The 24,784-nt window shown below is 42.9% G+C and overlaps 2 protein-coding genes across 4 annotated transcripts; both read left to right on the forward strand.

Annotated features, from left to right (window-relative positions):
- The first annotated feature begins 155 nt into the window (after positions 1–155).
- mcm7 (minichromosome maintenance complex component 7) lies at positions 156–19,790 on the forward strand. Of its 2 annotated transcripts, none has more exons than XM_014199150.2 (15): positions 156–362; positions 2,549–2,628; positions 4,533–4,697; positions 4,873–4,997; positions 6,728–6,908; positions 7,082–7,219; positions 7,383–7,532; positions 8,040–8,154; positions 9,807–9,938; positions 10,066–10,149; positions 10,420–10,631; positions 14,832–15,097; positions 15,235–15,403; positions 18,218–18,327; positions 18,909–19,790. In XM_014199150.2, the coding sequence occupies exons 1-15, from the start codon at positions 332–334 to the stop codon at positions 19,132–19,134; spliced, it is 2,184 nt and encodes a 727-aa protein (XP_014054625.1). In that variant the 5' UTR covers positions 156–331; the 3' UTR covers positions 19,135–19,790. The 2 variants fall into 2 exon arrangements, with proteins under 2 accessions (XP_014054625.1, XP_014054626.1); XM_014199151.2 differs by lacking the exon at positions 156–362 and adding an exon at positions 2,286–2,306.
- Positions 19,791–20,036: 246 nt separating this feature from the next.
- On the forward strand, positions 20,037–24,727 carry LOC106604492 (extensin). Of its 2 annotated transcripts, none has more exons than XM_014199152.2 (5): positions 20,037–22,184; positions 22,762–22,825; positions 22,961–23,005; positions 23,207–23,367; positions 23,585–24,727. In XM_014199152.2, the coding sequence occupies exons 2-5, from the start codon at positions 22,771–22,773 to the stop codon at positions 24,317–24,319; spliced, it is 996 nt and encodes a 331-aa protein (XP_014054627.1). In that variant the 5' UTR covers positions 20,037–22,184; positions 22,762–22,770; the 3' UTR covers positions 24,320–24,727. The 2 variants fall into 2 exon arrangements, with proteins under 2 accessions (XP_014054627.1, XP_014054628.1); XM_014199153.2 differs by having other exon boundaries at positions 23,207–23,226.
- Positions 24,728–24,784: the final 57 nt, after the last annotated feature.

The following is a 24,784-nucleotide window of genomic DNA, read 5'->3' on the forward strand; positions in this document are numbered from 1 at the left end:
TGCACAGAATTTTCGAGGTCACTGCTAGAAAGCATGAAACACAATCTAAATTTTTCGCGCCACCGATGACGTAGTACGCTAGTTTGTTGAATCATGTGACCAACGCATCGCCGCTATTTTCGCGCCACAGTGAAGCCACGCCTTTGGTAATAGAAATACGCGTTTTGATTGGAGAATGCAGACGACAGACTCGCGCCACTTTTTGCAGTTGGACCTCCAATTTCTTGTCTCCCGGTGTAGAAAGAAAAGACATTGTTAAAAAAAGATATATAATAACTGATAAGTTACTTAATACATTTGTGTGTAAGTCAAACCACATTACTCAACAATCATGGCTCCTAAGGATTACTTGGCTGAGAAAGGTATGTTTTATTTTAAACAAGCTTGCTGAAGTTAGCTAGCGTGCTAACGTCAGGCACTTTCATTTTGATAATGGAGGCTAGTAACATGCTCACTCATAACTACGTCTGAGCAACAATTAATGTAAGAAACCATGCACTTTGACTTTAGAATTACTTGATAAATAGCTTGCCAACCAACATTCTTGGTAAGTTGGTTGAGTAGCTAACTAATCCGTTAACGTTACTTTATGGTCTTTGTCTGCTCAGCCAAGAAGCCAACAATGAGTTAATAGCTAACAATTTACTAACATGTAAACTGTTCAGGCTTGGTCGCCCCTAGCCCAATAAAGGAGCCTAACGTTACGTCTAAGGACCATCGCTACATGTTCTGTTTAAAGACTGGCTCTTGAAGCAAAAATAGACACGTACTCATTCTAAACGGGAATCGATTCTCAATTGCGATAACGTTGCTGTTATAGAAACAAATCCACCTACTTTATTTTACCTTTATTTAACTAGGCAAGTCAGTTAAACACATTCTTATTTTCAATGACGGCGTAGGAACAGTGGGTTACCTACCTTGTTCAGGGGCAGAACGACAGATTTGTACCTTGTCAGCTCGGGGATTCGAACTTGCAACCTTTCGGTTACTAGTCCAACGCTCTAACTACTAGGCTACGCTGCCGCCCCAAGTTGTTATCACAATTTCACAAATGCAATATACACACGTAATGGACAATGTTGACAGTATTTTAGTGACAAGGTTTGTGACGTCCGGCTTCCGTTTAAACCGGTGTGTTCGGAGACGCAGATGGCAAACGTTAGCTAATTAGTACAGGCAGTCGACGTTTATATGCTTCCAAAACCTTACGGCAAAAGCTGCGCGTTAACTTTAAAGCCGATCGTCGGGACTCTTAACCAAACTCCCCCGTACAGAACTAGTCGTGATCACGGGCTGTCTCCCCGTGCACAACACTATCTGGCTACTTGTGAAGTTGTTTTGGTAGTTACAATTTTGGGCAATGATACCGGTTAGGGATTGCTACAGGGTGGCTTGCATGTTACTAAGCTGTGTGTGTGTGTGTGTGTGTGTGTGTGTGTTTTAAATAGCTTCAATTCTCAGTAACCCGGATGGAACTCAAGAGGACAAAGAATTACGCGCGAGGAGCACATGGTCTAGGGGCGGAGAAAGATAATGCTAGGGGTTGCACTGATAGTGGCGGATAACTCACCAATACTACAAAAGTGATTCGGTCAAAGAAGTGTTAACAAATTTGCACAATTTGATAGTGGAGTGGAATAAATGGCTTGCCAGTGGCTAGTTAGCAATCCACACGCATTTTCGCCATCGATACCCTTCTCATCCGCGGGAGTAGGCTGTTCTTTGTCACAGGCAGCTGCAAGTATGGGCGTTATGTTTGTCGGTTGCTAGCTACTGCTGGTCTAAAGTCCAGGCTACCGTAAGGGTAAATTCGACCATGGCACGTCAATACACTGGTATTGAAACGAAGTTATGTTTTGAAGCAATAACCAACTCAATCCATCAGTTAAGTTGGGACTATTTTGTGAGCGATGGTATAGCGGAGGATTCCTCTGAGTGACCAGGCTCAAAGCCATGTGCTGCTTTGTTTACAAAAATATTCCAAATGCAGAATGTTTAATTTTGTGCTCTGCTAAGAAAGTGAAATATGCATTTGTTTTGAGGTGTCTAAAATACATAATGTTTCACATTTTTAGGTGGGGGTTATTTTCCCCAAAACGGACACTACGTTTTTGTTGTTGGCGTGCACTGCTAACCAAACCTGTAATGTTAATTATTGGTTACATTGTTGTAAAGGTTTGAATGCATCCACTAACTTGGAAAACGTTTGACGTCCGAGTTAAAGGGACAGTACTTCAATGACTCATCGCGATTCTGTGGGATGCGATGTTAAAGGGGGTCGTCAGAGGACAACACAGCTTGCAGTATGTAGGCCCTGGACTCCAATGATGGCATTTTTCAAACGTTAAACCCCACACAAATGTATACATCTCATTACCTGAATTGTATTGACACTGAAAACAATGAATTGTGGCCGGTGAGCTAAATTAGATTGTTCACTCAGTTTGACACAAGTTCCCCAGTTCAGACCCAGGCTATACTCTACCTGTAATATTCATAGCATTCAATGTACCCTGTTAAATACAGTGTTCTCTCTTTCCCGCAGAGAAATGCAAGAAGTTCCTTCAAGAGTTTTACAGTGAGGATGACAATGGAAAGAAGGTCTTCAAATATGGAGCTCAGCTTGTGAGTATGGCACTGACTTTCATGATCCTGTTCTTTCTGTAATGCGTCACGCCAGTCCTTCTTCGTCATTTGTAACTTAAAGTCCATGATCTAATATGATAAATGGTTTTAAACCATGTGGTGGGTAAAGTATCAAAGTGAAAAAACAAATTGTCAAAGTATGTGTCGGGGCGAGCCTGAAGGCCAACATCTTCCTCCCCTGCCAACCCACTGACTGGTTGAGTCAAAAGGCACAGTAATACTTAGCTTTTTTTTTTTAACCTCTTACATCTAGACGTTCCGCTAGCGGAACACCACTCCAATATCCAATGATAGGGCGTGGCGCGAAATACAAACTCCTCAAAAATCCGAAAACTTCAATTTTTCAAACATATGACTATTTTACACCATTTTAAAGACGAGACTCTCCTTTATCTAACCACACTGTCCGATTTCAAAAAGGCTTTACAACGAAAGCAAAATATTAGATTGTCAGCAGAGTACCCAGCCAGAAATAATCAGACACCCATTTTTCAAGCTAGCATATGTCACAAAAACCAAAACCACAGGTAAATGCAGCACTAACCTTTGATCTTCAACAGATGACACTCCTAGGACATTGTTATACAATACATGCATGTTTTGTTCAATCAAGTACATATTTATATCAAAAACCAGCTTTTTACATTAGCATGTCACGTTCAGAACTAGCATTCCCACCAAACACTTCCGGTGAATTTACTAAATTACTCAGGATAAGCGTTCACAAAAAACATAACAATTATTTAAAGAATTATAGATACAGAACTCCTTTATGCAATCGCGGTGTCCGATTTTAATTTTTTAATTTTTTCTGTAATTTTTTATTTTTAAATAGCTTTTCGGTGAAAGCACATTTTGCAATATTCTGAGTAGATAGCCCGCTATCACGGGCTAGCTAATTTGACACCCACCAAGTTTGGCACTCACCAAACTCAGATTTACTATAAGAAAAATTGGAATACCTTTGCTGTTCTTCGTCAGAATACACTCCCAGGACTTCTACTTCAACAACAAATGTTGGTTTGGTTCCAAATAATCCATAGTTATATCCAAATAGCGGCGTTTTGTTCGTGCGTTCAAGACACTATCCGAAGGGTGACGCGCGGACGCGTATCGTGACAAAAAAATTCAAAATATTCCATTACCGTACTTCGAAGCATGTCAAACGCTGTTTAAAATCAATTTTTATGCGATTTCTCGTAAAATATCGGTAATATTCCGACTGGGAGTCGTTGTTTTCGTTCAAAGACTGAAAAAGTAAAATGGACTCTTCACGTGCACGCGTGTGCCCGTCTCGTTGTTCTCAGAGCGACCACTTACCAAATGCGCTACTGTTTTTCAGCCAGTAACTGCAGAGTCATCATTCAACGTTCTGGCGCCTTCTGAGAGCCTATGGGAGCCTTAGAAAGTGTCACGTTACAGCAGAGATCCTCTGTTTTGGATAGAGATGACAAAGAAGGCCAAGAAATGGTCAGACAGGGTACTTCCTGTACAGAATCTTCTCAGGTTTTGGCCTGCCATTTGAGTTCTGTTATACTCACAGACACCATTCAAACCGTTTTAGAAACTTTGGAGTGTTTTCTATCCAAAGCTACTAATTATATGCATATTCTAGTTTCTGGGCAGGAGTAATAACCAGATTAAATCGGGTACGTTTTTTATCTGGCCGTGAAAATACTGCCCCCTATCCATAACAAGTTAAAGAGAAGCTGAAACTTGTTGGTTCTACTCTGCAATAAATAAGCGGTGGTGGCAGTGACCCTTTGACCAATGACTGATGGGCAGGAACGGTTGTCGTTGTTTGCAGAAAAAGGCTGTGCAACATCTGTGCTAGGCCACAAATAAAAATATTCTGTCTCTGATAGAAGCCCTGTTTTCTGTAGGTTGCCCTGTCCCACAGGGAGCAGGTGGCTTTGCAAGTGGACCTAGACGATGTGGCCGAGGAGGACCCAGAGTTGGTGGAGAGCATCTGTGAGAACGCCAAACGCTACATGGGCCTGTTCGCTGATGCCGTCCACGAGCTGCTGCCAGAGTACCGTGAGAGAGAGGTATTTTTTTAGCTGCATTAATACAAACGTGCTCATTTAAGACATCTGTCCTGCTTTACTTGGATATTGATTCTGATAAGGCAGTTGCTAATTGTTAGTTTTAAGGATGAAATAACCTGTAAAACATTTAGTCTGAGACTTAACTCCCTCGATACCTATCTCTTCGTTCACCCAGGTGGTGGCCAAGGATTCCCTGGATGTGTACATTGAGCATAGGCTGATGATGGAGCAGAGAGGTCACGACACCGCAGACACCAGGGATCCTCGCAACCAGTACCCAGCAGAGCTCATGAGGAGATTGTGAGTTCACTTAGCTAGCATGTTTGCCATTGTCTCTGAGTTGGAACTGGACATGAACCTGGATGAATTACTTAGGAAAGTGAGAACTGGTATATAGTACCAGTCAAGTTTGGACACACCTACTCATTCAGGGGTTTTTCTTTATTTGTGCCCTTTTTATGCATTTTAGAATAATAGTGAAGACTTCCACTATGAAATAACACATGGAATCATGTATTATCCAAAAAAGTGTTAAACAAATGAAAATATTTGTCATTCTTTAAAGTAGCCACCCTTTGCCTTGATGACAGCTTTGCACACGCTTGGCATTCTCTCAACCAGCTTCATGAGGTAGTCACCTGGAACGCATTTCAATTAACAGGTGTGCCTTGTTAAAAGTTAATTTTTGGAATTTCCTTCTTAATTTGTTTGAACAAATCAGTTGTGTTGTGACATGGTAGGGGTGGTATACAGAAGATAGCCCTATTTGGTAAAGGAACAAGTCCATATTATGGCAAGAACAGCTCAAATAAGCAAAGAGAAACAACAGTCCATTACTTTAAGACATGATGGTCAGTCAGTCCGGAAAATGTGAAGAACTTTGAAAGTTTCTTAAATTGCTGTCGCAAAATCCATCAAGTGCAATAATGAAATTTGTTCTCATGGGGACCGTCATAGGAAAGGAAGACCCACTGTTACCTTTGCTGCAGAGGATACGTTCATTAGTTACCAGCCTCAGAAATTGCACCCCAAATAAATGCTTCAGAGGTCAAGTAACTGATAAATCTCAACATCAACTTTTCAGAGGAGACTGCATGAATCAGGTCTTCATGGTCGAATTGCTGCAAAGAAACCATTACTAAAGGACACCAATAAGAAGACTTGCTTGGGCCAAGAAACACAAGCAATGGACAGTAGACCTGTGGAAATTTGTCCATGTGAGATTTTTGGTTCCAACCGCCTTGTCTTTGTGAGACTCCGAGTATGTGAACAGATGATCTCCACATGTGTGGTTCCCACAGTTAAGTGTGGTGGTGCATTGCTGGTGACACTGTCTGTAACTTATTTAGAATTCAAGGCATGCTTAACCAGCATGGCTACCACCGCATTCTGCAGCGACATGCCATCCGGTTTGCGCTTAGTGGGACAGTCATTTTGTTTTTCAACAGGAAAATGACCCAATACACCTCCAGGCTGTGTAAGGACTATTTGACCCATGAAGGAGAGTGGAGTGCTGCATCAGATGACCTGGCCTCCAGAATCACTTGACCTCAACCCAATTGCGACGGTTTGGCATGAGTTGGACTGCAAAATGAAGGAAAAGCAGCCAACAAGTGCTCAGCATATTTGGGAGCTCCTTCCAGACTGTTGGAAAAGCATTCCAAGTGAAGCTGGTTGAGAGCATGCTAAGAGTGTGCAAAGCTGTCAACAAGGCAACGGGTGGCTACTTTGAAGAATCTCAAATATAAAATATATACTTTTTTGGTTACTACATGATTCTATATATGTTATTTCATAGTTTTGATGTCTTCTGTTCTACAATGTAGAAAATAGTAAAAATGAAGAAACCCTTGCATGAGTAGGTGTCAACTTTTGACTGGTTGTGTATATCAAAAAGTATCCTTATTTTGACTGGATGCATGTTCTACTAGATGCATGCCATGCCCATTCATCTCATGGCGGCTGATTTGCGTATTTAGGCAACAAGGAATAACAATTATTGCATCCCCTCTGATCTCTCTCTCTCTCAGTGAGCTCTACTTCAAACCACCTAGCACTGCCAAACCCAAAGTGGTCCGTGATGTCCGTGCAGACAGCATTGGCCAGTTGGTGACAGTTAGGGGCATCGTGACCCGTGCCACTGAGGTCAAGCCCATGATGGCAGTTGCCACTTACACCTGTGACCAGTGTGGCGCAGAGACATACCAGCCGGTAAGCGATTGGCATCTTATTGCACAAACTTGTCAAGGAAAGTTGATAAATTATATAATTAATTGACTTGATCTCATGGCTGGGTAAATGCATTAAACACTGTCTGGTACAGAAACATTTCAGTTCTCTCGGTTCCTTTCCTTGTGCTAACCCAGACGCCTCTGTCTTATCAGATTCAATCCCCCACATTCATGCCCCTCATCATGTGTCCCAGTCAAGAGTGTGTCACCAACAAGTCAGGTGGCCGCCTCTACCTGCAGACCCGAGGCTCAAAGTTCGTCAAGTTCCAGGAACTGCGCATACAGGAACACGTAAGGACCTTTGACTAAGGAATCTGAAATGCAGCAACCCATTCAAATCATGTAGCTCTCCGGAGTGAGAAGTTGAAGGCAAATAAACAAACACAAGTCAGACTAAGTCTTACTTTGCGCTGGTTTGAATCCCTAACTAACCCGTGCCTCCATCCATCTCCAGAGTGACCAGGTTCCTGTGGGAAACATCCCCAGGAGCATGACCATCTACACCCGCGGGGAGAACACGCGCGTGGCCCAGCCCGGAGACCACGTGGCTATCTCCGGCGTCTTCCTCCCTCTGCTGCGCACTGGCTTCAGGCAGGCTGTCCAAGTGAGCACTCAAATGCATTACAAAGTTTCTTTAAACCTTTTTTGAGAATTATCCTCAAGTTTAACATTACAAACTGTAAGTTGGAGGAAAACTAGAACTTTACTCTACCTGTGACTTGGCTGAGATGTAAAGTAAAACTTGTTGAAGTGAGAACGGCCCATAGGGCAGGAGGTTGTTTCTGTAACCTGAGGCTACAGATGTACACCTACATCCCCTGGACAGCAGGCTACTTGGCTAGCTTAGAGGTGCTGCCGTAGTTTTATTTTTTTAACCTTTTATTTAACTAGGTAAGTCAGTTAAGAAATTCTCACTTACAATGATGGCCAAACCCGGCAACGCTGGGCCAATTGTGCGCCGCCCTATGGGTCTCCCAATCATGGCTAGATGTGATACAGCCTGGATTCGAACCAAGGACTGTAGTGAAGCCTCTTGCACTGAGTTGCAGTGCATTAGACTGCTGCGCCACTCTGGAGTTGTAATGTGTCTGACTGTTTCTCTCCCTCTCAGGGTCTGCTTTCAGAGACGTACCTGGAGTCCCACAGCATCACTCTGATGAACAAGACCGAGGATGATGAGCTGGGCACAGCAGAGCTGAGTGAGGAAGAGCTGCGCCAGATCACAGGTGTGCCTTACCCCCCCCAGGTTCTTAACCTCTGGGCTAGGTGGGACGAAATCGTCCCACCTACGCAACAGCCAGTGTAATCCCGTGGCGCGATATTCAATTACCTTAGAAATGCTATTACTTCAATTTCTCAAACATATGACTATTTTACACCATTTTAAAGACTCTCGTTAATCTAACCACACTGTCCGATTTCAAAAAGGCTTTACAACGAAAGCAAAACATTAGATTGTCAGCAGAGTACCCAGCCAGAAATAGACACCCATTTTTCAAGCTAGCATATGTCACATAAACCACAGCTAAATGCAGCACTAACCTTTGATCTTCATCAGATGACAATCCTAGGACATTATGTTATACAATACATGCATGTTTTGTTCAATCAAGTTCATATTTATATCAAAAAACAGCTTTTTACATTAGCATGTGACGTTCAGAACTAGCATACCCCCCCGCAAACTTCCGGGGAATTTACTAAATTACTCACGATAAACGTTCGCAAAAAACATAACAATTATTTTAAGAATTATAGATACAGAACTCCTTTGCACTCGCCATGTCCGATTTTTAAAATGGCTTTTCGGTGAAAGCACATTTTGCAATATTCTGAGTAGATAGCCCGGCATCACAGGGCTAGCTATTTAGACACCCACCAAGTTTAGCCCTCAAAGTCAGATTTACTATAAGAAAAATGTTATTACCTTTGCTGTTCTTCGTCAGAATGCACTCCCAGGACTTCTACTTCAATAACAAATGTTGGTTTGGTTCAAAATAATCCATAGTTATGTTCAAATATCCTCTGTTTTGTTCGTGCCTTCAAGACACTATCCGAAGGGTAAATAAGGGTGACGCGCCCGACGCGTTTCGTGACAAAAAAATCTAAATATTCCATTACCGTACTTCGAAGCATGTCAACCGTTGTTTAAAATCAATTTTTCTCGTAAAAAAGCGATAATATTCAGACCGGGAAACCGTGTTTTAGTTCAAAGACAGAGAAAATAAAAACATGGGGTCGCCTCGTGCACGCGCCTCAGTCTCATTGTCCTCTGATAGACCACTTACCAAAGGCGCTAATGTTTTTCAGCCAGGGGCTGCAAAGACACCATTCAGCTTTTTCCCGGGTTCTGAGAGCCTATGGGAGCCGTAGGAAGTGTCACGTTACAGCAAAGATCCTAAGTTTTCAATAAAGAGAGTCAAGAAGCCCAAGGAATGGTCAGAGGGCACTTCCTGTACAGAATCTTCTCAGGTTTTTGCCTGCCATATGAGTTCTGTTATACTCACAGACACCATTCAAACAGTTTTAGAAACTTTAGGGTGTTTTCTACCCAAAGCCAATAATTATATGCATATTCTAGTTTCTGGGCAGTAGTAATAACCAGATTAAATCGGGTATGTTTTTTATCCGGCCGTGTAAATACTGCCCCCTAGCCCTAACAGGTTAATCCTTTCGGTGATCGCAGATCAATGTTGGCAGTATTATGAAGCTTCTCAGTGTTGCTTAAATGTTTCCTGTCTTTTTGAATCTGCCAACAGTGTTTTGGGACTGTGGGTTGTTTTCAGACCTTTCTCGTGCTGTTTATCCAAGAGGATGTTCTGATGTGAATGGACTGAGTGTAACTGAATAGTTTGGTTCATGTGCTCCTCACTTACAGAGGAAGATTTCTATGAGAAGCTTGCTGGCTCCATTGCTCCTGAGATTTTTGGCCATGAAGATGTGAAGAAGGCTCTGCTGCTGCTCCTGGTTGGAGGAGTGCAGCAGGCCCCCAAGGGTATGAAGATCAGAGGTGAGTGCAATAAAACCCTTCCACTGCCCTGTAACATTGTCCATTTTAAAATGGCTGATTTGGCTTTCATTTGAGTTAACTGGAGTTTTGGGATGTTTTACTAATGACCCTGTTTGGCTCCTTCCAGGCAACATAAACATCTGTCTGATGGGAGACCCAGGAGTAGCCAAGTCCCAACTGCTGTCTTACATTGACCGCCTGGCTCCTCGCAGTGAGTACAATCTTCTGGAACTATCTGAAATATTTCTTCTCCATGTCTCCTTCATTTTTCACTGGTCCCAGGTCACACAACTGGTGAAAGCAACATGCTAAATGGCCTACCGGAAATTGACTGAAAGGTTTACACCCTTTTGCACAGTTGTTGGATTAATATGTAAGGAAAGGGAGAGGTATTCAAGTAAATCAAGGCTTTAAAGATGATTGTATTTGTGCTCCTGATATCATGGGCCTAGCCATGACCATTCCCCCTGACCCCCTCCAGGCCAATATACAACAGGCCGAGGTTCCTCTGGCGTGGGGCTGACGGCAGCGGTGATGCGTGACCCCCTCACCGGGGAGATGACCCTGGAGGGCGGCGCACTGGTGCTGGCCGACCAGGGTGTATGCTGCATCGACGAGTTTGACAAGATGGCAGATGCTGATCGCACAGCCATCCACGAGGTGATGGAGCAGCAGACCATCTCCATTGCCAAGGTGAGCTTTCTCTTTACCAAAGCCATATCTGTTTGGCAACTAACACTTTAGTTGTGTAAGGCTATTCATGTGTGGTTTTAAAGAAGGAGAACTGACAAGATTTTCTACCTGTACCCCTATAGCAGGTTGGCGTTTGTCTTCCATCTTGTCCTGGAGACAGTGCTGAGTGATTTTTTTTTTTTCCCCTTAGATGGGCCAGGTGCGAAGTTGAATGTGGCTATATTGTAAAATTTCATGAAGGTTACGCGTTAGGGTTATGTTTTACTTTGACTTTGTGGCTTTACCAGCTAGTGAACATTGCAGAGTTGCCTCCGGAACAAGATTCATGACGAATAACACAAACCTACCCCGAGAAGACAACATAGAAAATGTCGGTCTCAACACTGAGCTTTTCCCCTACTGAATGAGAATTGGGATTGACTATCCCGGTATTTTACAAATGTTCCATCTCGGGTAAGCCAGTCTTTACCACCAAAACCGGAAGTGTCATTCAAAAGCATATAAATGTCTGGATTTGATTAGAACTTAGATCAGCATGAAAATTCTAACCTGATGCTACCGAGACTGAGTCATATATTAAATACATTTTTGAGCCCTTCATTAAATATATTTTATGAGCCTAAGCAAGCCCAAATTATTATGCAATTATCCAATGCAAACAGTTGAAGTCGAAGTTTACATACACCCTAGCCAAATACATTTAAACTCAGTTTTTCACAATGCCTGACATTTAATCCTAGTAAAAAGTCCCTGTCTTAGGTCAGTTAGGATCACCACTTTATTTTAAGAATGTGAAATGTCAGAATAGTAGTAGAGTGATTTATTTAAGCTTTTATTTCTTTCTTCACATTCCCAGAGTCAGAAGTTTACATACACTCATTTCGAATTTGGTAGCATTGCCTTTGTTGTTTAACTTGGGTCAAATGTTTCAGGCAGCCTTCCACAAGCTTCTCACAATCAGTTGTGTGAATTTTGGCCCATTCCTCCTGACAGAGCTGGTGTAACTGAGTATGGTTTTTAGGCCTCCTTGCTTGCACACGCTTTTTCAGTTCTGCCCACAAGTTTTCTATAGGATTGAGGTCAGGGCTTTGTGATGGCCACTCCAATACCTTGACTTGGTTGTCCTTAAGCCATTTTGCCACAACTTTGAAAGTATGCTTGGGGTCAATGTCCATTTGGAAGACCCATTTGCTACCAAGCTTTAACTTCCTGACTGATGTTGCTTCAATAGATCTACACAATTTTCCTCATGGTTCCATCTAGTTTGTGAAGTGCACAAGATCCTCCTGCAGCAAAGCACCCCCACAACATGATGCTGCCACCCCCGTGCTTCACAATTGGGATGGTGTTCTTTGGCTTGCAAGCCTCCCACTTTTTCCTCCAAACATAATGATGGTCATTATGGCTAAACAGTTCTATTTTTGTTTCATCAGACCAGAGGACATTTCTCCAAAAAGTGCGTTCTGTCCCCATGTGCTGTTGCAAACCGTAGTCTGGTCTTTTTATGGTGGCTTTGGGTCAGTGGCTTCTTCCTTGCCGAGCGGCCTTTCAGGTTATGCCAATATAGGACTCGTTTTACTGTGGATATAGATACTTTTGTACCCGTTTCCTCCAGCATCTTCACAAGGTCCTTTGCTGTTGTTCTGGGACTGATTTGCACTTTTCGCATCAAAGTACGTTCATATGTAGGAGACAGAACGCGTCTCCTTCCTGAGCGGTATGACGGCTGCGTGGTCCCATGGTGTTTATACTTGCGTACTATTGTTTGTACAAATGAAAGTGGTACCTTCAGGTGTTTGGAAATTTCTCCCAAGGATGAACCAGACTTGTGGAGGTTTACAATGTTTTTGTCTGAGGTCTTGGCTGATTTCTTTTGCTTTCCCCATGATGTCAAGCAAAGAGGCACTGAGTTTGAAGGTAGGCCTTGAAATACATCCACAGGTACGCCTCCAATTGACTCAAATGAGGTCAATTAGCCTATCAGATGCTTCTAAAGCCATGACACAATTTTCTGGAATTTTACAAATTGTTTAAAGGCACAGTCAACTTAGTGTATGTAAACTTCTGACCCACTGGAATTGAGATGCAGTGAAATAATCTCTGTAAACAATTGTTGGAGAATTTACTTGTCATGCGCAAAGTAGATGTCCTAACCAACTTGCCAAAACTATAGTTTGTTAACAAGAAATTTGTATGTAAACCTGCGACTTCAGCTGTGTTCTATATGATATAGGCTACTGCACATTACGCACGACAAACAAAAGCTCATAGCTGTAGCTAGCTACAGTACATTCTGAAAGTATTCAGACCCCTTTACGTTACAGCAATTATAAAATGTATTAAATGTGATTTATTTTTTCCCCCCATCAATCAACACACAATAACCCATAATGACAAAGTGAAAACAGGTTTGTAGCAATGTTTCCAAATTTTTTTTTTTTTGAAAAAGAAATCACATTTACAAAAGTATTAATCCTTTACAATGTGCTTTGTTGAAGCACCTTTGGTCTTCTTGGGTATGACGCTCCAAGCTTGGCACACCTCTATTTGTGGAGTTTTCACTTTGTCATGAGGTATTGTGTGTAGATTGGTGAGGCATATTTTAGAATAGGGCTATAACAATGTGGTAAGTCAAGGGGTCTGAATACTTAAGGCACTGTATACGGATGACTTATAAAGCCAGGCACATTGAAGTTGGTCTACTTATTATAGACCTAATTAAGATGGTTTCCTCTCCTCACTTTTCTTTAACAATTAAGGCAATGACTGTTTTCTTGTCTGCTGCCTCTGCCGTATTGTTCTCAACACCAATATGCTGGTTGACTTTGCTATTATGCTTATAACAACATGGTCTAGGAAAAGCACCAATTCAACAGTGCACTGATGTGTTTCAGCACTGCGGACAGCGACCACTATCCCAACATGGGCGAAAGTGCATTTGGTGAAAACATGAGCCTTTGTTGAAAACATGAGCCTATCACAATGAAAACAAAATGGGAGAAGAACTGTAGGCTGTTACACTATTACTTATGTCAGAGGCATGAAAAATGAGTGAATGGACTTAAACGGATGGAAGGCCTACAGCCCACCAAGATGCACCTCCACACACAACACCACATTCTGGCAAAAAAAATAATAACTTCACTCACCCAGTGGCATGGGGGCTATTTAGGTGCGTGCTGATGCTGCCTCAGGTAGGGGCGCAAAATATTTAGCTTGTCCATGCCCAGCGTGCCTCTCCAGGGTGCTGTTGGAGAGATGTGGCGCTCCATCAAATTAATTTAACATAAATTATGTAGCCTACAGTAGAGTGAGTAGCGCACAGACTGGAGACCAAATGTATTATGTCATGAGACACACTTTTTCAATCAATGTATTAATAAGGAGCGAGTGTGGGAGAAAGTCTACTAAAAAGGCAAGCAGGCAGGCAAATGGTACTCAAAGTAATTAATTTCAACAATTGTCTTCGTTTTAATGACTTCACAACGAGGGCTTTGTTGGAGCCTTTCTTCATATATGTGTGTATATATATGGTAGGCCTTCCTGTTTGACAAATGCAATTATCCATAGATTAGGGCGTAATGAATATTTCAATTGACTAGTTTCCTTATGTAACTCAGTAAAATCTTTGCCATTTTCATGTTGCGTTTTATTTTTCCCTGTGTGCCATCTAGAACAAGATTGTCTTTTTTTGGATGCAATTTGAAGAGATTGCGAGTGCTTGCGCGTGTACTTAAAATATTATTTTAAATAAGCAACGATATTTGGGTGATGGGTTGTTCTAAACTTTTGCAGCTGCAATTAAAATATATAGTCTTTAGGAAAAATACGGTGACCCCCCCCGCCCCAAAAGCCAAGTGGAGATGGGTAATAACGTTATTACCTGTCTTTATTTTACTATAGCATAGGCTATGCTGCAGCAAGTGTAGGCCTACCTGTTTACTATGGTGAGATGTGCTCCATACGAAGCATTGATTTGTCATGCAGAGGCTGTAGAGAAGCCAGATTTAGACATTGCATATAATTTAACAGTTCCATTTCACATCATGCTGTTCAGATAAATAATTTATAATTGGCCGGTTTCTGTTATTCTGGTAAAAGGGAGTAGTTTTGTGCTGTAAATCTCTGTAACCGGGTTCCCGCCATTCAACCCTAAAGAGAATATGGGTGACTGATTCACTCGTTCCCTTCCCTGGTCAGGCGGGCATCATGACCTCCCTCAACGCCCGCTGCTCCATCCTGGCGGCCGCCAACCCTGCCTATGGCCGCTACAACCCGCGAAAGACCATAGAGCAGAACATCCAGCTGCCAGCCGCCCTGCTCTCACGTTTCGACCTGCTGTGGCTCATCCAGGACAAGCCTGACGCGGAGGCCGATCTCCGCCTGGCCCAGCACATCACCTATGTTCACCAGCACTGCCGCCAGCCACCCACTCACTTCACCCCCATTGATATGAAGCTCATGAGGTCAGTGGTAACAGCCTGGTTGACATATTGCTCTTTGTGGGGCTGGAGGTAAAATAACCAACTATTTAGAAATCATTGACTAGAAATTCCTCTCACGTGCATGTTTTAGCTTGTGAATAATTGTATGCTCCCTCCAGACGTTACATCTCCCTGTGTAAGAGGCGACAGCCCGTCATACCCGAGTCGCTGGCTGATTACATCACGGCGGCCTACGTGGAGATGAGGAAGGAGGCGCGTGTCAGCAAGGACTGCACCTTCACCTCCGCCCGTACACTCCTGTCCATCCTCCGCCTCTCCACCGCCCTGGTGAGTCTCACCCCATCCTGAGTACAGGCTCCTTCTACCCTGACTGGGAGCATATTTAGGTTGTGGAGTAAGACCGTCTACTGCAGCCCAGTTTGTGCAAAAGTGCTTACAGTGCAGGTAGTGGCGATGCCCAGCCTACCTGCAGTATGAGCACTTCTTTCACACGCTGGGCACTAGGCCTCGTGTCTACGCTCATGCTTGCACTGACTGCTCTTTTGAATGACTGCTTCCTGTCCGTTAAGACTGGAGGAATGTGATGCTTCTCACTCTGTGGTCTCGTAGCTCCTGGGTGTCAAAAGTGCTGTTTGTGCAGGTAGCTGACTCACCCGCCCTACTGCAAAACCAGCACTTCCCGACACCCCGACTGCACTGTGCTACATCTGGGTGGCCACGAGGGCAAGCCTGCCACTCCACTGGGTGACCCTGTACTTGTTGAAAAGTTGCAACCCTTGGTCACCATTAGAAATGCATTGTTTTATTTAAGCATGGTTAACCTCTGGGACATGTGGGATGCTAGCGTCCCACCCGCGGGACACACTGCCAACAGCCAGTGAAATAGCAGGGCAGCAAATTCAAAACAACAAAAATCGCATAATTCAAATTTCTCAAACATACAACTATTATATCCCATTTTAAAGAGAATCTTCTCGTTAATCCAACCACATTGTCCGATTTCAAAAAGGCTTTACGGCGAAAGCATAGTATTAGATTATGTTAGGACAGCGCCTAAACAAGAAAAACCACACAGCCATTTTCCAAGCAAGGAGAGGTGTCACAAAAAACAGAAATACAGCTAAAATGAATCACTAACCTTGGATGATCTTCATCAGATGACACTCCCAGGACTCAATGTTAAACAATACATGTATGTTTTGTTCGATAAAGTTGATATTTATATCCATAAACCCCATTTTACATTGGCGCGTGCTGTTCAGAAATGTTTTGCCTCCCAAAACTTCTGGTGAATGAGCACATTAATTTACAAAAATACTCATCATAAACGTTGATAAAATTTACAACAGCTATTGAAAGAATTATAGATACACTTCTCCTTAATGCAACCGCAGTGTCAGATTTCAAAATAGCTTTACGGCGAAAGCACATTGTTCAATATTCTGAGTACAGAGCTCAGCCATCAAAGCAAGCTATACAGTTACCCGCCAAGTTCTGGAGTCAACTAAACTCAGAAATAGTATTATAAATCTTCACTTACCTTTGCTGATCTTTGTCGGAATGCACTCCCAGGACTCCCACTTCAACAAGAAATGTTTGTTTTTTGTTCGATAATTTACATATTTATGTCCAAATACCTCCGTTTTGTTCGCGCGTTCAGATCACTAATCCAAAGGCATAATGCGCAAGCGCAAAACCCGAGACAAAGTCAAATAGTTCCATTACCGTTCGTAGAAACATGTCAAACGATGTTTACAATCAATCCTTAGGGTCTTTTTAACATAAAGCTTAGATAATATTCTAACCGGACAACAGCGTATTCATTACAGAGGAAAAAGGAGCGGCGCGCCTGTGTGAGCACACAGTAAACAACTCACTGGTCCCAGGCTTGAGACGGCTCTTATTCTCTCCCCAGTAACAGTAGAAGCATGAAACAAGGTTCTAAAGACTGACATCTAGTGGAAGCCTTAGGAAGTGCAAAATGATCCCACAGACACTGTAGTTTTGAAAGGCAATCTGTTGAAAAAAAAACTACAAACCACTTCCTGGTTGGATTTTTGTCTCAGGTTTTTGCCTGCCATATGAGTTCTGTTATACTCAGACATCATTCAAACAGTTTTAGAAACAGTTTTCTATCCAAATCTACTAATAATATGCATATCCTACCTTCTCGGCCCAAGTAGCAGGCAGTTTAATTTGGGCACGTCATTCATCTGAATTTCCGAATACTGCCCCCTGTCACTAAAAAGTTAAAAGATTTGGTTTTGGCCTTCATCTGAATAATCGCACAAAAGGGATGGACAAGTTCATATAGAGCATGGGGAAGACTTGGGGAGAACTCTTTCCAACTGGTGGTGCTAATGAGAGGTGTGGTAGACTACAGGTTGGTCTTCAGGGGTACGGTGGTCTGTCTCCACCTAGTGATAAAATTCAGAAAAGGGTAAAATGATTGGGAAGACTGGGCAAGCATTTTTCCACTGCAGTCGATATTGATGTATAACCATTACTGTAAAATACGTCAACAGCATAGGCAAAAAGGACTAACACAACTGATTTTAAACAGTTGGTGAACTCCAATAGTCAATGGGGGGGTTGACCCTCTACTTACCCAAATTCTGTCAAATATTACTTCCATGCCCTTTATGGAGTTTGTGCTGAATTAATATTGTACTCAAGCCTGGGTATAGTTAATGTGTTAATCTGTCTGTTTTCCTGTCTGGTCCTGGTCAGCTTTGCGGGGTGGGCAGTCAGCCTTTTTGTAGGAGCAGCTGTGCAAACCCAAGCAAAACTGACTGTGAACGGAACCAGTCGTCGCTTGTTACCTGAGAGCCTTCTACAATACAACCATGGCCTGTACAGCCACCACTGTTTTAACGAATCATATTGTGTTGATTGACTGTTAAGCCTCATCCATCGGAAGAGACTAGCTGGTGTTGAGAGGCGGAGACTTGGGCAATTGCCAGCCATTCCAGACGGCATTGCACTTGTCTCGGTCTGACAGTACCGGCACAGCGCGACCTACGATGTCTGAAAGACACTAACAGTTGATTTTTGCATTTATTTTTGGGTGTGTGTGTTCTGTGCTGTAGCCGATATAGCTACCTGACCTGTGGTCTCGCGCCCCCACCCCCCCTCTCACAGGCCCGTTTGCGGCTGGTGGATGTGGTGGAGAAAGAGGATGTGAACGAGGCGATGAGGCTCATGGAAATGTCCAAGGACTCCCTGCAGGCCGACAAGTCCAGCACCACCAGGTCAGCTCCTTTCCTCCTGCTCTGTGCGACACTGCCAACAAGACAGTCCCCGATGACACTGTTATGCATTAATAAGATCTCTGAGTGGATGCCTTTTGGGTGAGGATTGGGTTATAGCAGAGAAGGGGGATGACTTCAAATGTAATGGGTATTCAAGAGCTATACCAGAAGGTGGTTAAATTCCAGGGTTTTTACTGCCTTTGGTTCACATGAGTGTTTACTCGAGAAGACCTTAAACCCTATAGAAATAAGTGCTTCACCATACGTCCCTGTTGACTTCAAATGTTTTGTCACATACTACTGCGCTAGTCTACCTCGGGATTCAGATGAGTTGATGTAAGTATGTTGCACTGTATGTTTCAGAAGCAGCGGAGCTATATGGCCAAGTGCAATTGACGCACAGGTTGGGTCAATGCAATTTTCTGTCCCGTTTATTTGGACATTGATTTGTTCCTGTCAAATAGGCATTCCGTTTCTGAACAGACCAGTCGGTAGGCCCTAATTTGTGGGTTTGACCCCAACCCTGATGACGTTCCACAACTTTGGACCCTCAACCTTTTTTTGATACCGTTGTTTTCCAGAGCCCATCGGCCAGCAGACGTGATCTTCTCCCTGCTGCGTGAGCTGGCCACGGAGGGTGTGAAGGGCCGGGGTGGGGCCGGGGGCCTGGTTCGCATGGCAGAGGCCGAACAGCGGTGTGTTTCCCGTGGCTTCACCCCTGCCCAGTTCCAGGAGGCCCTGGAGGAGTACGAAGAGCTCAACGTGTGGCAAGTCAACCAGGCCCGTACCCGCATCACCTTCGTCTAAAGCAGGGCGGTTTGATTCCGGTCCTAGAGGGCCTGAACACTTTCTGGTATTTAATTTTACTCAACTGGTGTCCCTGGTCTGAATTAGTCCCTGGTTAGGAGGAGAGGATGAAAACCAGAAGTGTTTCGGCACTCCAGGACTGACGTTGCGCTCCCTTCACCAGCCACAGGCCTTTTTTGCCCAAACCCGGTCAAGGGCTCTGCCTGTGACGAGATGCTTAGTGTGCCGCTGACTGCGATGGGACCCCTTAGTGTGTCCCTATCTACACCGTCACAACAAATAATGAAATGCAAACATGCATGGTGGTTCTTGGCTTTGTTTTGCAATGGTTAAATGTTGCCAACTGGGATTTTGCTTAGTTGGCTATTAAGTGCTTTTTTTTTTTAAATGTTAGATGGCTGCTCTCAAATAAAACTCTGTAAATACAATTATTTCATATGCAATCTGTTTGACTCTCAACCTCTCTTGTATTACATATACAATGGTCATTGGAGTAGGCCTTTAGCTCTTTAGTTAAATCAATGCCTGGAGCTGACATTTTGTGCTTCTGTGTTACAACTTTAATATACTTCGGCTATAGGGGAATTAATGGACAATGCTCTTAAATGCTTGTACATTATGAATGTCAGTGTTAATAAATTCATGGCTTAACTTGATTTCGTGGCTTGTTACTCAATGTTACACATTTTGTCTTAACTATTCCTATAGTTTTGAATCTATCAAAAGCTTAATTTCCTAATACATCATGACTTACATCATGACTTGTGCCACAGGGTTATTTGATACAGCAGGCTACTTACTGTATGTAGGTCACTGTCCCTCTGACTAAAATCATTTTGTTTCTGTACATGTGGAAAGAAGAGCTGTAAAGGCCCCTGACACCTGGTTTGTTTTAGGATCAATCTTGCTGTGTAGACAGTAAATTATGCTTTCGGTAGCGCCTGTCCATGGTTGACTCGCCTGTAACTACATTGAATACAATTATGCATGTTTTTGTCAAACTTCTGTGGACGTGTGAACACGCAATATAGGCCTATTAAAATCCGCTATGCAGGGAAATGTAAAACTATTCGCTAAACCTGAGTTGATTGATAGCCCAGGTGAGACTTGACTTGGGTCCATAACACGAGGGGAATTTATGTATGGTCCACTGTTTGTTTTAACACAATAGGACAGCGTCGTCTCACTAAGTTCTCCACCCAGCCGGGTGTTCGTTCAAATCCATCAAATCGAAATTATACACCTGTCGTAGAAAGGCGCTTATTTTCTCAATAAATTAAAATACAACATTCGGCTGCATGGTCGTGCACATACATTTTTGGGGGGCATGTGTTCAAACAAAAGGCACAAACAATTATTTTTCTTCCCCACAAGCACAGTCAGACTCGAGCAGTTGCAGGAGGGGAAAGCCGCACAATCTGACTGAACTATTTTGAACTGGAATAAATGCTGCACTGAGCATTGACCAACACGATTCCAATCAAAATATAAAATTGTAAGAAATACTGTAGCCTACTATTACCATAGCCTTACCAACCCAACTCAATTGGTTGCCAGTGATGTATCCTGTGGTTTAAACTTTTGGGCTCGCAACCCCATAAAAGCAGTGATAGAAAACGTGTGACCTTGTGCACACGCAAACATGCGTGCGCAATGTAGCTTGTCATGACAGCCATAAACGGTGATGCATTTTCAAAACGCAAGATGGGCTACAGAAATAAAGTGCGTTTTACACCTGCATTTGGAGCTGAAAGTGTAATTCATGTTAGCAGCCAATTTCAACTAGCTCAATGTCACTCATCTGGAGTCCAGAGCAAGCAAAATCATATGGCCTAAGTGTGTGGCAGTTGTAGGATCGGATGGAAAGCATGTTTTGTCTGCACCGCACCATCACTTTGAAGGGAAATATCGTAATAAATTTGCCAGAATGTTAAATCTTCATCCCATACTATTGAAGGCAGTACGATGTTAAAGCTGCTTACCTTTAGACATCGCCAGTAGACAGGCCTAGTTTGGGTATCTGGAATAGGGCAATTCTCAATCGCCAGGTAACCTATTCTGGCAAAGATGCGGCCGTAGTAGATTGCTAAACTGTATTGTATATGGGTGATAAACGTAGACCTACTTTGTTTTTGCTAGGCAAAACTGGAGGAACTGAAACAAGTTCTTTCTGGTCACTAATCTGGATATGAGCACCCATTTTCCGCGCCAATTGATGACTGGTCGGGTCAACAACCAACTTTTTGGTTCTGAAGTATAGATGAGAATTTAAGGACGACTTGCGTGCAGTGGGTTCAGAACAACTACAAAAATATATAATTTTGGGGGAAATTATACCACCACCAAAAAGGGCACTTTTGAGACTGGAAAGGGCATGTGAAAATATTGTCCCCATTGGTGTGAACTTTAGATTTAAAAATGAAATATATCAACAAAAAATTGATATCAAGTTTTATTGTGGCATGTTGAGAGAAAAACAGGTGTCCCACGAAACTAACGGTTTAATTTGCCCTTTTTATTAACGGCTTGGTCGGGGAGAGTTCCTCTGATTTCAACACACTGCACACAGGCTTGTATGTAATGCTCAGTTGTATACCACACATTTTGTTCTATATTAGTGTTATTTTCTACACATTCTTGGCTTCATGCTATTGTAGGCCTAGATTGCTTGGGTCCACTTTTGGAAATTCTAGTTTAGCTCTGAAAAGGCTGTAAGGTTTTTTCCTAACATGGCAATATTTTCCCCAGGGGATACCCTGCTATTTCTACTCAGCAGGTAATGTTTCCTCCCAGACTTACTGTGAGTTTCCATTTGAAGTCAGGACATTTTTATGACTTTGCTGCTCAGGTCCAGGAGTTTTTATTCTTAATTGGCGCCAGAGGCTCTGTATTAAAATAGCGTTTTAAAGGAAGGAGGAGACAATATTATTGTTTCAATGGTTTTGTGATTCTATTGGACAGGCACTCACACGTCAGACTGATTGACATGGAGACCTATATTTATCACACCTACCCTCACCGGTACAGGAAAGACAGCAGCCCATGCACAGGTCAGTACGGAGTTTCTTCTTTAGCACATATGATCTGATAATTTAAGTAATATTATTCACAATAATCAGTATATTTTCTAAACTGCAGGAAGAAGCATAATTTTACACAGAAATTGTCTCATCTCTCCTTTTATATTTTTCCATGCTGTTTAATACCGAGGATAACAAAATATATGCTGATCGTTCACAGGACATGTTATAGCCTACTGCTGTTTGAATGTATTTGTTTGCGTTGTCATCTGGTATTTGGTATGCGTGGTTTAATTACATTTGGGGATTGGCTATTCTTAGAACATACATAGATGAAAGTATTTATATGTGAAGATCAGATCTTGAACAGTTCCCAAGTTAAACTAAAAATATAAAATGTCTTAATGTTACTTTCCCACTCGGGAATTAAAACAACGTGATATTTAGATTTTTAGTTTTAGCTTGAAACTGTTACAGGTCACATGTAAATGCATGCATCTCAGTATGTACATTTCATTAAATCATGTATGTCAATGCTCACTGAAAAACAAAACAATTGATGCAAGATGTACAATGCAAGTGATAAAATGCAGTGGCTGGTTTGCAGGTGGTCAAGATGATTTCTCCATTGTGGCTGGTGGGGGCAATATGCTGTCTGACGTTGCTACCAGGTGGGATAATGTTATTTTAGGCTACACGAGTTTGGCAAAATTAAAGTTATTGAAATGATTGTCCTAAGTAAATAGATATTCAATGTGGAGTTGGATGATAACTGACTGAGTCTATGGCATGTGTATCCTCTGCAGTTTGGCTGGAAGCAAAGTCTCTGCTGAATACTATCAAGCAGGAAGGTAACTGAATGTTTAGGGGGGATTACATTTAAAGTTTTTGCTTTCGAGCTTCTTGATAAAATTATGTGTAGTACCAATGCTTTACTTTTGTTTTATACTGAAAGCAACATATCTATGGTAGTTATACATGGTAGTAGGCCTCATGTCTTTCTCCCTCTGTGGCTTTGCTCTCCCTCTCCACTGATCCACCTGTCCCCACAGAGATGAGGCCTGTTAGTGATGTGAGTATTGATTCGGACAAGGCTCATGGCTTCCTGACTCACTCACGACCAAAGCGCAATGTGGAACCCAGGTGGTACAGAGGCAACCCCGACTTCCAGGCTTACTACCGCTACTACAATAGCATTGGACACACAGAGGGGGTGAGGGAGGAAAGAAAAACAATCAATAACACGCTATGCATTAACTAATGGAGCACTGACTACTAACTAATGAAGCACTGACTACTAACTAATGAAGCACTAACCACCACTAACAATAAATGAGGCATTATTTGTTTTCTCAAATGATTCCATCTCTCTGTATGATTAAAATAAATCTGTATCTTGTCTTTATTTCAATCTGTCTTGTACCTCTCAGCTGTATGAGATTGACCGGATCAGGCTGCTGTACCAGCAGATGAGGCAGCTGGAGCATGTATACGGCCCCAACGCCTCACACTTCCAGAACAAACTGGGAGTGCCCACCGTCAAGAAGTGCGACCCGGCCATGGACAAAAAATGCAAAGCCCTACCCCCTCCCCCTCCTGCCCCAATAAAAAGCACCTCTCAACCCCCTCCTGCTCCTGCCATCTCCCAGGCTGACGTCATGTACCTGTGCAATGCCAAGGACCCCCTCTGCAAGCCCCATATTGTCTACCTCCCCACCGGGGCATTGCCCGTACTGTGCGACCCCCGCTACCACCCCTCCTGCAACCTCCACAAGCTCCCTCCTCCACCACCACCCCCAATGCTTAAAAAATCTGCCCCACAACTACCACCCCCCGCCCCAAAAAAGTCATCTCCCCCTCCGGCCCCCATCCACACCTACAAGGGCATGGAGTATGACTGCAATCCCTACTGGGACCCAGACTGCCTGATAGACCACCCACCCAGACCCTTCCATGGCAAAGCTGGCCCACTCCCTCCTCCCACTGAGGAGGAACCAGTTGAGGACCCACCACCCCCTGCAGCCAGCAACAAGAAAGTGGCCCATCCCTATCCCTACTATGGCTACCCCTATAACTATAACTATGGGCATGAACTCTATGATCCAGTCCGCTTCCAGTACCCCTCACCACCTTCTGATTCCCCTGATGATAGTGGTAGTGACTAGCTCATCAAAGCTCTAAAGGCAGTAGCTTTACTTACGCCTCAAGTGTTTTGGCAATAATGAAAGGGGAGTTGTTTTCCCCTGCAGATGTAGATTTAGAAGGATGAAGCAGCAGAGACCATAATTATAGGTCTTTCAGCTATTAAGCATGTAACCGTCTTATCAATGTTCTGGTGACGCTGTTATGGGCAGGAGAGCAAACCTATTTGTACAGCAATGACCTGCAGGAGAGTGATGCTATATTACAATGATTGGAAATATTACAACGATAAGACTGATTTATTACTGTCCAATGTGCCATTGTCTATTCAGCATCCAAAATCATTATTCAGTTATACAATTTTCATAGCAAAAAAAAGATAAAATAAATATTGACTGAAATGATGAAAAATAAACTTTAAAAAAACTCTGGCTTGTCTCTCTACTGAACTCTGTTTGCATGTTATGCCAGTATTGCTTGTTCTGCTT

The sequence above is a fragment of the Salmo salar genome, chromosome ssa05 (assembly GCF_905237065.1).
Source record: "Salmo salar chromosome ssa05, Ssal_v3.1, whole genome shotgun sequence".
In the NCBI taxonomy this organism is placed as follows: domain Eukaryota; kingdom Metazoa; phylum Chordata; class Actinopteri; order Salmoniformes; family Salmonidae; genus Salmo; species Salmo salar.